This window comes from Mastigoproctus giganteus, chromosome 1 (genome assembly GCF_048544385.1).
Source record: "Mastigoproctus giganteus isolate SK-2022 chromosome 1, ASM4854438v1, whole genome shotgun sequence".
NCBI classification, from domain to species: Eukaryota; Metazoa; Arthropoda; class Arachnida; order Uropygi; family Thelyphonidae; genus Mastigoproctus; species Mastigoproctus giganteus.
The window spans coordinates 19,747,777-19,760,789 of record NC_143575.1 but is presented as its reverse complement, the minus strand read 5'-3'; the positions used below and the strand labels follow the sequence as shown (position 1 = coordinate 19,760,789).

The window sequence follows — 13,013 nt, the reverse complement described above, 5'->3', positions numbered from 1 at the left end:
TGAACAGTTGCCACTTGATATCGGCAGATTGGAGTACCGATGAAAAGTTGGTTAGATTTAACTGTAAACAGGTGAGGTCCTAAAGGAGAACCTTGTGAGACTCCGTGTGATACAGTAAAAGGAACCTTCCCTTACACCGACACTTTTACCGATCAAGCAAAGTCAATAAAGAGAAATATATACAATAGGAAGAGGGATAAAATTCAGTTTACTTTTATCAAGATTCGTATGCATAAAATGAGTACATAGGCTTGTCTTACAGCGAGATGAAGAGGTGCTGGATTTTTAGGGAAAAATAGATAATTATGGATTAAACAATGAAGTCGTTATTGAGATATATGAAAATTAATGCATTAGAATTTTAGAGTTTCAATCAGTATTGAATATAATGATGTGATGATTACTAGTGGAAGCAGTTCCATCTTGGTTTTTTTTTTTTTTTTTGTAAATTGTAATTATGTGAACCTTCTTAAAATCGGAAGGATAACAACCACTGTAAAGAAGGAAGTTTACCAAAACGGTTAAAACAGAAGTTAGATTAGGTGGTGTTAAACGCCAGAGTAACTAAGGCTATGATGCATAAGTATGTCTGTTACGTCTGTAGTAGTGTGTGTTTTCTTCGGTCAGTTTGCCGGACAAAAAAAAAAAAAAAACAAAAAAAACCTCAAGTTTCCGGGGATTAAACTACACAACTCCAGAGACCTACTAATTTGGCCACGTTGAGGAAAAGCCAATGAAAGTTTTTCCCTTCGAGACAGGATTTAAATCCAGGCGTCTTCAACGTGGCGTGGAAGAATGGTGATCGTAACTGTGCAACCCGAGGGACAAAAAAAGGAACCTGGAGTTGTACAGTCTTGTGATAAATAAGTTATAATGCCATGATTGTTTTATATTGCATAATCCTTTGAAAAACAAGTGTTGTGCTAGCAAAATCTATATATGATATTAATTTTCCAGTCAATTTATATGTCTTTGAATTATCGTATGTGTTAACAGTTAATCTGCATATCGAAGAAATTGTGGAGAATACATTTTTTTGTGAAAATATTTTAAAAATATAAAGGTGATCATTTAATTTATGGAATGGCAATGCACCGCCCAACCACTGAAGTTTCAAAAAATTGCCAGTAGATGGAAGGACAGTGTATGGTCAGTAACGATGTCTTCTAATTGCGAAATGGCCTTAAGTTACGCTTGTGCATTGCTGTATGAGATTGACTTTGCAACTATCAGGCAATACGTCAGAACTTGTAACTGTGTCAGCGTGTTCTTGGATATACTCTCCTGCCATCTGATGGCAGTTCTCTGGAACTTGGATGGTTGTACGGTGGCGCTGCCATTTCGCGAAAACGATCAACCTGTGTATTGTCTAGTTATGCAGACTTGAAACCGGTGCTGAGATTTCCGATCCACACTAACTCTGAAAATTTTTTATGTAAATTAATATTAATTTAGAACTTACCACGAATGTGAACTAATCGGCCGACTTATTTACTTCAGGTGATCTTTCTCCGTGATGTCTTTTTTCTTTACCTGCAAGAAACTGTTCTTTCATCTTATTTCTGGAAGGTAAGGATAATATATATTACGATGTTATTAGCTCTCTTAAATGTAATGAAAATTGTGATGACTGCTTCACACAAGTGCCGAAATTGATTCATTGTACAAGTACTTTCATACGCGATATTCTACCTTTTTTTCCGAACTTATAAATATTGTTTTCAGGGTTGAACTTCAGCCATATCTCATTAAAGTTCAAAGTAAGCTAAGGTAGAGGTAACTTGCGATTAAAGTTCATTAACTCCATGGCCTCTAAAAAGATAACTAATAGGATTAGGTGTAGGTTATGTGTGTTGTTTGGAGTTTGTACCTAAACAACTACGACTATGAGGTGTCAATACATCGTGTTTGTTAATTGCACTATTTTATAAGTTTTATGTCCCTGACCCTTTTTCGTCATATTTCTTAACACTTGTAATGTTTGAACGTCGGTGTACGAAACTTCATTCTTCATATTTTTATACACCCTACCTTTCAGTAACTTCGACAAATAATAATCCGGCGACGTTAAATCTGATTTTCTGGATCATATTTTTGGAAATGAGATGATCACCGAAAAAGTCTCTCAGTATTGACATTGTTTCGTTGGATATATGATCAATCTTGCTGAAACCAGCAGTAACGTTCATTGTCGAGTAGCGAAATAAATGGGTTCTTAAATCCCGGTATACGTTTCCATCAACTGTGTTCACGAAAAAGAGAGGTCCGATCACTAGACGACATGAAACGGCACACCACATTACACCCGTTTTTGAGGAGGTAAGGGCGTTTCATGATAAACAGGATAAGGGTTATCATTGTCCATATCCTGTCTTGATTATTGACGTACCTTTCAATTGGATTCTTGGGGATAGCACAATTGATAGAATCGTCATTCTCTCCACACTAGAAAAGACCTGAGTTCAAATCCCGTCAATGACGCGTGGAATTTTTATGGGTCTTTTTTACAAATTGCCTGAGTTAGCCGATCTTAGGGGAGGGTAGCATGGTTTTTTCTCTCGGAAACTCAGGTTTTTCGTCAACAGAAAGTTGAACTCAGAACACACACAATTTACAGAAAATATACACGGAGCAATATGATCTTAGTCGCTGATGCTCATAAAACCCTACTGCTACAACATACTACTTTTGTTTTGTTATTTGGTTTCTAGGAGCATTAGCAACTAAGGCCATATTGCTCCAGGGATATGCGGTGGTCATTCCCTGACCTTTCCGCATCCTCCGTATTTGATGGTCACGGGCTCGAGCCCCGGTCTAATCAAGAAGCGTGTGCTACGCACTGCTACTCCTGCTCACCTGGCTACGGAGGCGCCACAACATACTACCAGTTCTTTAAGTTCATGCACGATATAAATACGATAGAGATGGAGGCCTAACTTTTTAACAGCCCTTTGTTCACTTGAACAAGACATATTTATTTGTGAAGTAAATCGTCTCAGTGTTTTTTTAGGTAACAGCAATAAACGTTGATTGACATCTTCAGGTTGATTTATTAGGTACTGGCGAATTTCAAAATTCAGCTTTACCGTTCACATTCTATTTTGATCAAAAATAATGTTCAATTATAAATGCACGTTCAGACGTGGAATGTGTTATGAGGCTTCATGAGCAAACGGGTATGAACAAGTTTGTGTTAGTGTGACCTGACAACCAATGTTCTGCATGTAAAGTATACAGTGTTGCTACCAATGTCACATTATAAGAATTTTTACCAAAATGAGAGAAATTAGCCATTTCACTTTGGGTCGCACGAATTTTGAATCACCCTGTATAACCAAGGAAGATGGTCGGCATAAAAGATACTAACGTTTCAAACTTCAATTATTTTTTAATATTAATGGTATCATTCTATGAAGGTTGAATGCAGTGACTCAGTCTGTATTATGATATCGAACATTGGTTCTAAGGTAAGAATATTTTGACTTGTTTTTGAATATATTACAGGGTATGACTGTAATGAAGAATTATTGTTGTTGGAGTAGGGTTTTAGAAGCATCAGCGACTAAGCCACATTGCTCCATATATACTGTCTGTAAATTGCGTGTGTTCTGTGGTCGATTTTCTGTTTGCTGGAGGGAAAAAACCATGCTACCCTCGCCTGAGCACAACTAACTCAGCCACGTTGTGAAAAAGGCCCATAAAAATTCCTCACGTCATCAATGGGATTCGAACTCAGGTGTTTTCCACCCAGTGTGGGGAGGACGGCAATTCTACCAACTTTGCTTCCCACGAAGAGACCCAAGGACCTTGGCATATTCTAATATAGGTAAAGACAGTGACAAAGGTTTGACAATCATTTTATCTTCTGTAAAGTACAAGATGCGGCTAAAAAGAAACGAGAAATATTTTTAAAATTATTTATTATTTAAAATACAGCAATTTCAATGTATATCCCGTTAGAAGTACTCTCCAGCCGGGCATTGGTAAGCAACAATTCTGTTTCTTTTTAGCCACATCTTGTAATGCTTGAGAATCGGGAAAGAAGCTACTCTAGGACCCCTGGCGGTGAATTTAGTTTCCTTTTGTGTCTTCTGTATATTGTACGTATTAAATCTAAATGCATTTCGACCGTTGGTCTGCACAAAGGCCTTAGAATAATTACACAAAAATCCTGTTTACCACCCTGTCTTTGATAATATTCAGCGCCATATTACGAAAGATTTTAATACTGTGATTGTTAGTTCCAAGTAAGATTTTCTGAAGATAAATTACGAATTTATAATAATTGTCTTCATGACACCACACATGCTTAACGAAACATGTAACCCGCTTACAGCCAGAATTATAATTCTTTGTGGCTTTCAAGGCTATGAGGGAGAGCTCTGCCAAAATACACCGTGCAGAATGAATTAATGATATATTTTATTTTATTTTATGAACAGTAACAATACTGGTTCTACTTCTGCTTGAACGTTATGTATTAAATCATAGTGTAAATATTTTATGGAGGCAGTTACGGTAATTCTTCTATGCAATTGTACTTCATCTTGGTGTCATCTTAGGATTTTTCATACCCAAGGATGTTTATTCTGTTGATCTAATTTGTGAACTAGTCTGGCTTACAAGGAAAGAGGAGGAAGGAAGCAAGTTCTTGTAGTCGTATCATTCTCATTTCTGCTTGGCTACTGTTCAATTCATTTATATATGCATTGTTTGTGATCTTCTGTGGTTATTCCATATTTTGTTTCATTTACTGATAAATTCAGTTCCTTATTTGATATATCGGATTTTCTTGTCCATTCTTGAGTTTTCAGGATTTCTATTATTTTTTTGTTGATGATTTGGAAATTTTTAATTTATCCTTGTTATGTCGGCCAATTTTCATTTCATTTGCGATATTAAAATAAATAGCGGCGATATAATAAATTGAACTAAGATATTTATATGTGTATGTTAAGGTCCAAAGTAACAGCGGCAGAATATCAAGTCTGTAAATTGCATTATATACTGGTGTGCAAAACTTAAGGACCAACACTATTTCTAAAGGTTACAACCACAAAATCTTTACTTAGGGTGCTCTTTACTGATGAGAGTAGATTCAGTCTCAGCAGCGATTCTAGACGTTAGCTAATCTGGCGAGAGGTTGGCACACGGTATCACCCCGCAGACATCACTGAAAAGGATCGCTATGGCGGTCGAGTTGTTCTCGTCTGGAGAGGCGTTATCTTGGATGGACGTACACAACTCCAGATACCGGAAGGCGGTACTGTAATCGGTGCACGCTACTGTACTGAGGTAATCCTTCCCCATGTGCGTCTGTTCCGAGGTGCCATTGGCCCCGAGTTCGTGTTTTTGGATGATAACGCCACACCCCATCGCACTGCAGCTGTTAATATGTTTTTGAAAAGTGAGGACATTGTTCGTATGGATTGGCCTGCTCGTTCCATCGAACACATATGGGACGCTCTGGGGAGATGCCTAGCGGCACATCCACACCCACCAGAAAATGTTCACCAGCTGAAGATGGCGCTGACAAGCGGTGCAAACCCTGCATCGACATTAGGGGTGGCCATATCTCCTACTGAGGACCACCTCTTCCCTTTGTTCTATGTTTGGCAGTGATGCATCTGTATCGTGGTAGCCAGTGCTATTTTGCCTTTTTTGAATAAAGTACCTCTGTACCGTTTTGTTTCCGTTGTTGTGTCCGTGTTGTTTCCTTCATCATTTCTGTACCTCACGAGGTTTCTTTGGTATGCTTTTCCCATATCCAGGCCACTCCTATGAGAAGCTACATGTGAAAACCTGACTGGTCCTTAAATTTTGCACACCAGTGTATTTTGTGGTCGATTTGCCTGTTTGCTGGATGAGAAACGAGTTTCTGGGAGGGAATACCCTCGTCTGAGACTAACTGACTAACCCAGCCAATTTGTGAAAAAAAGCCAATAAAAATTCTTCGCATCAGTGACGGAATCGAACTCAGGCCTTTTCAACCCAGTGGTGAGAAAACAGCGATTATATCAACTGTGCTACATGCGAGGTCATAACAATTGGATGTTTCCACACGAACTGTATTCCAATACCAGTTGTCAGAAAAATTGGTGGAAACTTCAGAAAAGAGATATCCTGTCACTGTATCAATTCCATGAGCATTAAGCCAAGAAGTTTCCAGGTCCTGATGGCATTTTTGAATTTTTTCTTAAAACCTGTACTCCAAAGTTAATTCCTGTTTTATGTTGCCTTTTTTTATAATCTTATTCCACTGCTGATTTTCCCTCTGCATGGAGATCGGCTCATATCAACTAGTTTCTAAAAATAGCGACAAATCTCTTTCTTCAAGTTATCGTCCTTGTGTTTACCTCAACTCTTTTCTTCAAAGTAAAAGAGAAATCCACCAACCCCCAACTCTTATACTATTTCGAAACCTTCCGTTTGATTAGTAATCACCAATCTGGATTCCGTCATTGTGGATCCATAATATCTTGGTTTATGTTACTTAATAAAGTTTAGTATTACATATGAATTTGAAATTTTCATTGTCTGATTTCTTAGATTTAAAATTTTACTTTATCATGGACTTCTTTAAGAATTCTGTTGGAAAGATTGTTAACCCCTGGCACCACCATGCCGGGATGCGACTAATTGTATGTAGATCATACTACAATTAAAGATTCTATTCTATAATTTCAGATTAATTTGAGCTGAACTAAGTGCGTACTTTTCAACTGTAATCATGTTTACTATTGAAATTATCACAGATATCATATTATCAGACTTTATCATATCACAGCACAAATTTTTATCTGAATAATGCCATGACACTGTTTTTTGTGGCGTCCTTGATAAAATCATTTATTCTTCGCTACCATGTATGTTACTCAATCAGTATGCAAACTACCAGGTCTCTCATGGAAAAAGGTTGAAATTTCCGTCATTTTTATTACTTATTTACAAATGAACTCTCCATTGGTGTACCCGAGGAATGAATACAGCCACAGGCTTTTCAGTAATATGAAGTCCTCAGCTATCCCATTCACAAATAATAATTGTTGCAATGTGGCCTTTTGAAGTTGCGACTCATGATGTCTTCTCACAAATAGTGTTGATGATTATAGCTTTCAAACGTGGCTGACTTCTGTTGGACATGGAATGTCCAACATATGCAGGTTGGTTGTTGTAGGGTTTAGGCCCAAGAACTCGACTCTCAGTGGATGGAGTTTCATGAAATTTTACATTTGGATGTTATAGAAAGATTTGTCTAGCCTTACCAAATTTCATTAAAATTGAATCAGTAGAAATTCGGCAATTATTATTTATTTATTTTTCATACATATATCACATAGGCTAACTGTATACCGTGTAATGTAGCTGAAATACTGAATATTATTGTCGTGCACTGGTTGCAGGAATGAATGCGCAATGTAGATGTGGAGAACGGAATTTTCCCAGTTCGCACATAAAAGGAATTGCTTTTTGATCTTTTGTGTTATAAATCATAAATTATAGCTTATCTGGAAGCTAAGACAGGCAGATTTTTAATTTTATTTTTCAAATCAATCGGCTTATTTTGAAACATAGTAGGGCAAATTTTGAAGGTTGGCCAGAAACATAATAAAAAACATCACAGTAATAAATGTTTAATTTAAATGTAAATGTTTTTTAAATATTTAAATAATAATGAAACATCGCCATGTTTTATTATTGAGAACAATAAAGCAAAATATTTTAATTTTCAAGGTCCTCCGGTAAAATTAGGAATCAAAAGGGATCCATAGTAAAACGTTTGCTTGAGACTGCGCTAGAAGCATTTGCATCATCAGTGCGTATGCTTTGGCCATGGTTACTATATGGAAAAACACCACTTCCAATGTCCTCGTGGATAGTATAGCTAGTAGAATCGCCGTCCTCCCCACACCGTGTGGAAGATATTTGAGTTCAAGTCTCGACGGGAGGAATTTTTATGGGTCTTTTTTTATAATGTGGCTGAGTTAATCGGTCTCAGATGAGGGTAGCATGGTTTTTTTCTTTCGGAAACTCGGGTTTTTAATCCAGGAAACAGAAAGTGGACCTCAGAACACAAGCAATTTACAGACTATATACACGAAACAATATGGTCTTAGTCGCTGATGCTCCTAAAACCCTACAACAACAACACCTACTACTACTACTACTTCCGGTAATTTGAATTTCTGGAGAAGTCAATCGCTAGAGAATTCAAGCTCTCATGTGCAAGATTAGGAGACTTATGATTTAGTCTTTTAATAATACTCGTAATTCCATATAAGAACTGTGGTTACAGTTAGGCAGTAGATACACTGAAATTCAGGTTTTTGTCTCCTTTAACTTTATCATCAGGGCGTATTAGGTATCCGAACGTTTGGTAGAATACTGTACATTTTATTGTTCCTTTTGTTGCTATTCAATTTATCCTTAAATGGATCCATTTTAATTTTCTGATTATATAACTGACCATATCAAATTTAGTGTGGTTTCGAAATATGGGAGAGTAGCTAATAAATATCAGCTTGATTACATATGTAACCCGAGATGGCTGAAAGCATCATAGCTACATTAGAAAGGTAATCATATATAACTTTTATCTTTTATTTATGTTAATTCATTCATTGTAAATTATCACTTGGTACGATATGTAATTAAAATAAAGCATTGTGCGTCTTGGATTGGGGTACCTCTGAAAATGTCTTGGAAATGCATAAGAGCTGTCTATTTTTATTTTCAACAACTTTCAACAACAGTTTTTATTTTCAACATACTTTCTAGACTCATTCAGTCATATTATCACTTTAGTCTACGACTGTGTTAAATGTTTTCGTAGGGTCCTACGAGGACTTGTGAGAGAAAGATCCATTTCCAACTGCACTATGCGGCAAGAGTTTAAAAATCTGGGATTTGGTAGATGTGTGCTTATACGAAAGCACTTCTTTCTGTAAAAAGTCAAGCACATGGTCTGATGAATCTGGATTTACCCTTTTTTGCACCAATGGCAAGGTAAAGGGGTTTTAGGCGTACTAGCAACTTAGGCAATATTGCACCTCACATAATATGTCTGCAAAGTGCATATGTTCTGTGGTCGAGTTGCTATTTGTTGTTCGAAAAACAAAAATCGAGTTTCTGTGAGAAAAACCATATTATCGTCGTCTCAGATCGACTAACTCAGCCACGTGAAAAAGATCCATAGAAATTCCTCTTGTTGATGGGATTCGAATTCAGGTCTTTACGATCCGGTGTGGGGAAGACGGCGATTATACCAACTGCGCTACCCAGAAGTGCAGGTAGGGTCAAAGTGTGGCGTTAGCTTCACGAAGCTATGCATCTAGACTGTCTCGTGTCATGGGGTATGTTTATTGGTACGGACTGGACCATTTACATGCAATATTACCTCCAGTGAACCTTTCATTTTTACCCGATTTGCAATGAATTCTTCAAGACGGCAGTGCAACTATCTGCATTGCAAAAATTGTATCTCAGTGGTTCTAGGAACATTCCCAATATTTCCAACATCTACCATGGACGTCTAATTCTGATCCGAATCCAATTAAGAATGTCTGGGGTATGTTGGAAAGGGAAGTTCGTCTTTGCAGTCCTCTACTGTTTCCCGTAAAGCATCTGACAAACGCCCTTCTGGAAGAATGATCTAATCTGGAGCTAGAATCCCTCAGACACACAGTAGAGAATCCATGCCACCACGTTTACGAACGGCAATTCAGGTTGCTCTACTAGATATTGAATAAAGGTTTCTAATCTCTTGGTTAATGAGTGTAGACCTTTATGGGTAGCACAGTTGGTATAATCAACGCCTTCACCACACCGGACGGAAAAGACCTGAATTCGAATCCCGTCAATGACGCGAGTAACTTTTATGTTTTTTTTTTTTTTTTCCACAACTTGGCTGAGTTAGTCGGTTTCAGGCGAAGGTAGCAGGTTTTTTTTTGTTTAGCAAACAGCAAATCGATCAAAGAGTACACACAATTTGCACACATTATATACAGCGCAATATTGCCTAAGTTGCTGATGCGGCTAAAACCCTACAACGTGTTTTATTACAAGACATCGTTATTAATGTATTTATTTATTTATTATATGTCTTACCATTATTCCATTAGTATATCATTTATATATCATTTATATTCATTTGTAATTTATCACTTGTTGCGTCCTTCGTGTTGTAATGATACTTAGGATAATTGAGAGTGTCATTACTTTTGAGCAAAATAAAATAATATTTAGTAACAAACACTTTTTATTTATTTATTTTTCCCCTTCGCTTCTGCTTCTGATCCTCCTCCAAAAGAAGTCAGCATCCGTCTTTGTTCATTCGCATTTTTATTATTTCACGTTCTCGTTATGGAAACTGGCTTTCCAGTGAACATTTTCTCACTAACCGGTTAAAGGTTTACTATCTAATTATGTCGATTTGAGTTTATTTTGATTAGTGAGTTTATACATCATAAGTTTAATGATTGTAATATGGATCACACGACATATATTAAGTTTGAAAAGTTAGTATGTGGAGAAGAATAATTATCGGGCCATTAACACTGGGTATTGTACTGACATCTTATAGAGTCTCAAAAAGTACACATATTTCCATCATAAATTTATAATCACGTATTTATAGTTGAACCTAATTTTTTTCTTCTTTGATTAGTATTCTTAACTGATAAAAGATGGCGTTAGCAGTTAAAAGAAAATCAAAATGATACCCATAATGCAAGAGCAAACGACATGGCGGCTGGATGTTAGACTTTCGAACAACGCAAGGCAATTGTATTAAAGTGGGACTGCAGAGCCGAAAATAAGTGTGAAGTTCAAAGCCTGAATTTGCTACAAAACCACTATCACAAATAAAAGTTTCAAAATTTATTGATTAATTTACGATATAGTGGGGTCTCGTAGCCTTAAGATATCTCGAAGCCAATTTTAAATAACACAAGAAAATAGCATCAGGTTTAAAAAAAACAAAAAAAAAAAAAACATGGGCTGTTCTTGAAAACTAGGGCTAGCGCTAAGAGGATCTTTCTCAGTTCAAGCAAGGAATGCTACTGTTGTATCAGAATGTTCTACAGAACCTACCGAATTTTGACTGTTTACTCCGTCTCCTCTGATTCTGCATACAACTTAGCTTTAAAAAGAACCTCCCTTTTTGCAGTAGTTTTCAGAAGATAAAATTTAAGCAGCATCATTAAAAGATTCCCAAACAAATCCACCACAGACCCCAACGAATTTCCCTTATTCATTCTAAAAATGTGTACTCCTTTTATCACCATCTTCTCAGCAATCGTTTAATGGAATCCTGCAATCAGCATGCATCCAGGAGGTGGTAAATCACATAGCTTATCTTCAAAAACAATAGATTAAAAATCCATGAGATAGTTCAGACTCATTGTCATTGGATGCCATTTCTGTAATGTGAAAAAGCTATGCTCATGCAACTAAATAGATCAAGTGTGAAAAATTGGTTAACAGTCTTTAATTTCTTGGTAGCCTTCGGCTAGATTCAGCAAGCACTAAACATTGAGAGGCAACTTTGACATTGTTTATTTAGACATAAAGTTCGCATACGATAGAATTTTCGTATTTCCATATAAAATTCTATTTCCGCCTACCAGGTAATTATTATGAGATATCTTATTAGGGATTTTATGGCTATGAATGATAACCAGTGGGCATAATTCAAATTAAGGAGTAAAAATTTTTGATTGGATTGTACGAAATGTTTCTTTAATCGTCGAGTTGTTAATTATTGGAATAAGTTCTTACCTCCATGGTCTTAGGGCCTCGGCTTGAGGAAATTCAAGTCTTCAGGATCGATACCTCCGGAAGCAAGAAACACATGGTTTTCTATTTTATTTATTTATGTATTTTCGAAGTATTGTTTTGGCTTCCATTGCACCGTATTGCCAGTACAACAGTATGACCAAAAAGTTCTTGCCAACTTTTACGATTAAAATGAAACCATACATAGTAAAAAGATTAACAAAATATTTTATGTCCCTTGTGATCGTTTGATTGGCCAGAGAGTAAAAGCGCGTTAACGACGATACAAGTTATATTCCCGCATACGCAGAGCAAAACCTTTGGTGAAGTGGGCGCTTTGATGCGTGCGGCGCACGTTCAGAGCATGATAGCCAATAATGTGATCATCGAGTGTTGTTGACATAAGCCATTTTTCCTAGCCTGTCAAAAAACTGTACTAAAATGGCTCATTAGGGAAAGCAGAGAACAAACTGGTAGTCTATGGAGTTTGTCTGCTGTGATTTTATGTGGAACCCATTTTCTCAGTGTGTGTTTTCAATGTTTGTTCAACGTGCGCGATGAAACTGATAGTTTGCAATAATTGGTTTGCATTAGTCGTTTCCAATAATTGGAGAAGTCATTTTTTGACAACTTTTCGCTCTTTTTTTTCCTTGGAGTGCACTCTACGCTTCCTAGGCATAAACTAACTCAGTATCACTTGTATGTTTGTACTTGTGGTTTAGTACAGTTGGTAGGATCGCCGTCCTCCCCTACGCGTGAAAAAAGACCTGAGTTCGAGTCCCGTCGATGATGTGAAGAATTTTTATGGGCCTTTTTCACAACTTGGCTGAGTTAGTCGGTCTCAGACTAGGGCAGCATGGTTTTTTTCTCCTGAAAACTCGGGTTTTTCTTCCAGCAAACAGAAAATTGACCTCAGAACACACGCAATCCACAGACAATATATACACGGAGCAATATGGCCATAGTCGCTGGTTCTCCTAAAATCGTACTGCAACAACAACTTCTGCGTGTCAAGGTTGCTGGATGGAACAGTTTCCATCGTGATAATATTGCTCCGTTAGAAATACTTTTTATCTTTCCTTCGAAACACGGTAGCTTTTTATTGTAGTAGTCTTTATCCATGAAATTATAGCCAAAAAAGCCATAAACACTGATTGTAAAACCGGATGTGTTTTCTACGGGTACTTTGTAAAGCTATTAGTTTTTAGTTTATTTTTTTCTTTTTCTTTTTTTTTTTT

At 36.9% G+C, this 13,013-nt stretch overlaps 1 protein-coding gene across 1 annotated transcript in view; it reads left to right on the top strand.

Annotated features, from left to right (window-relative positions):
• Positions 1–13,013, top strand: part of LOC150090612 (nocturnin-like) — a 134,303-nt gene that overhangs the window by 47,602 nt on the left and 73,688 nt on the right. The window contains exon 2 of the mRNA XM_090371742.1: positions 1,501–1,569. Within this exon, the coding sequence (XP_090227868.1) occupies positions 1,517–1,569 (53 nt within the window). The 5' untranslated portion in view covers positions 1,501–1,516. The remainder of the gene's footprint in view (positions 1–1,500; positions 1,570–13,013) is intronic.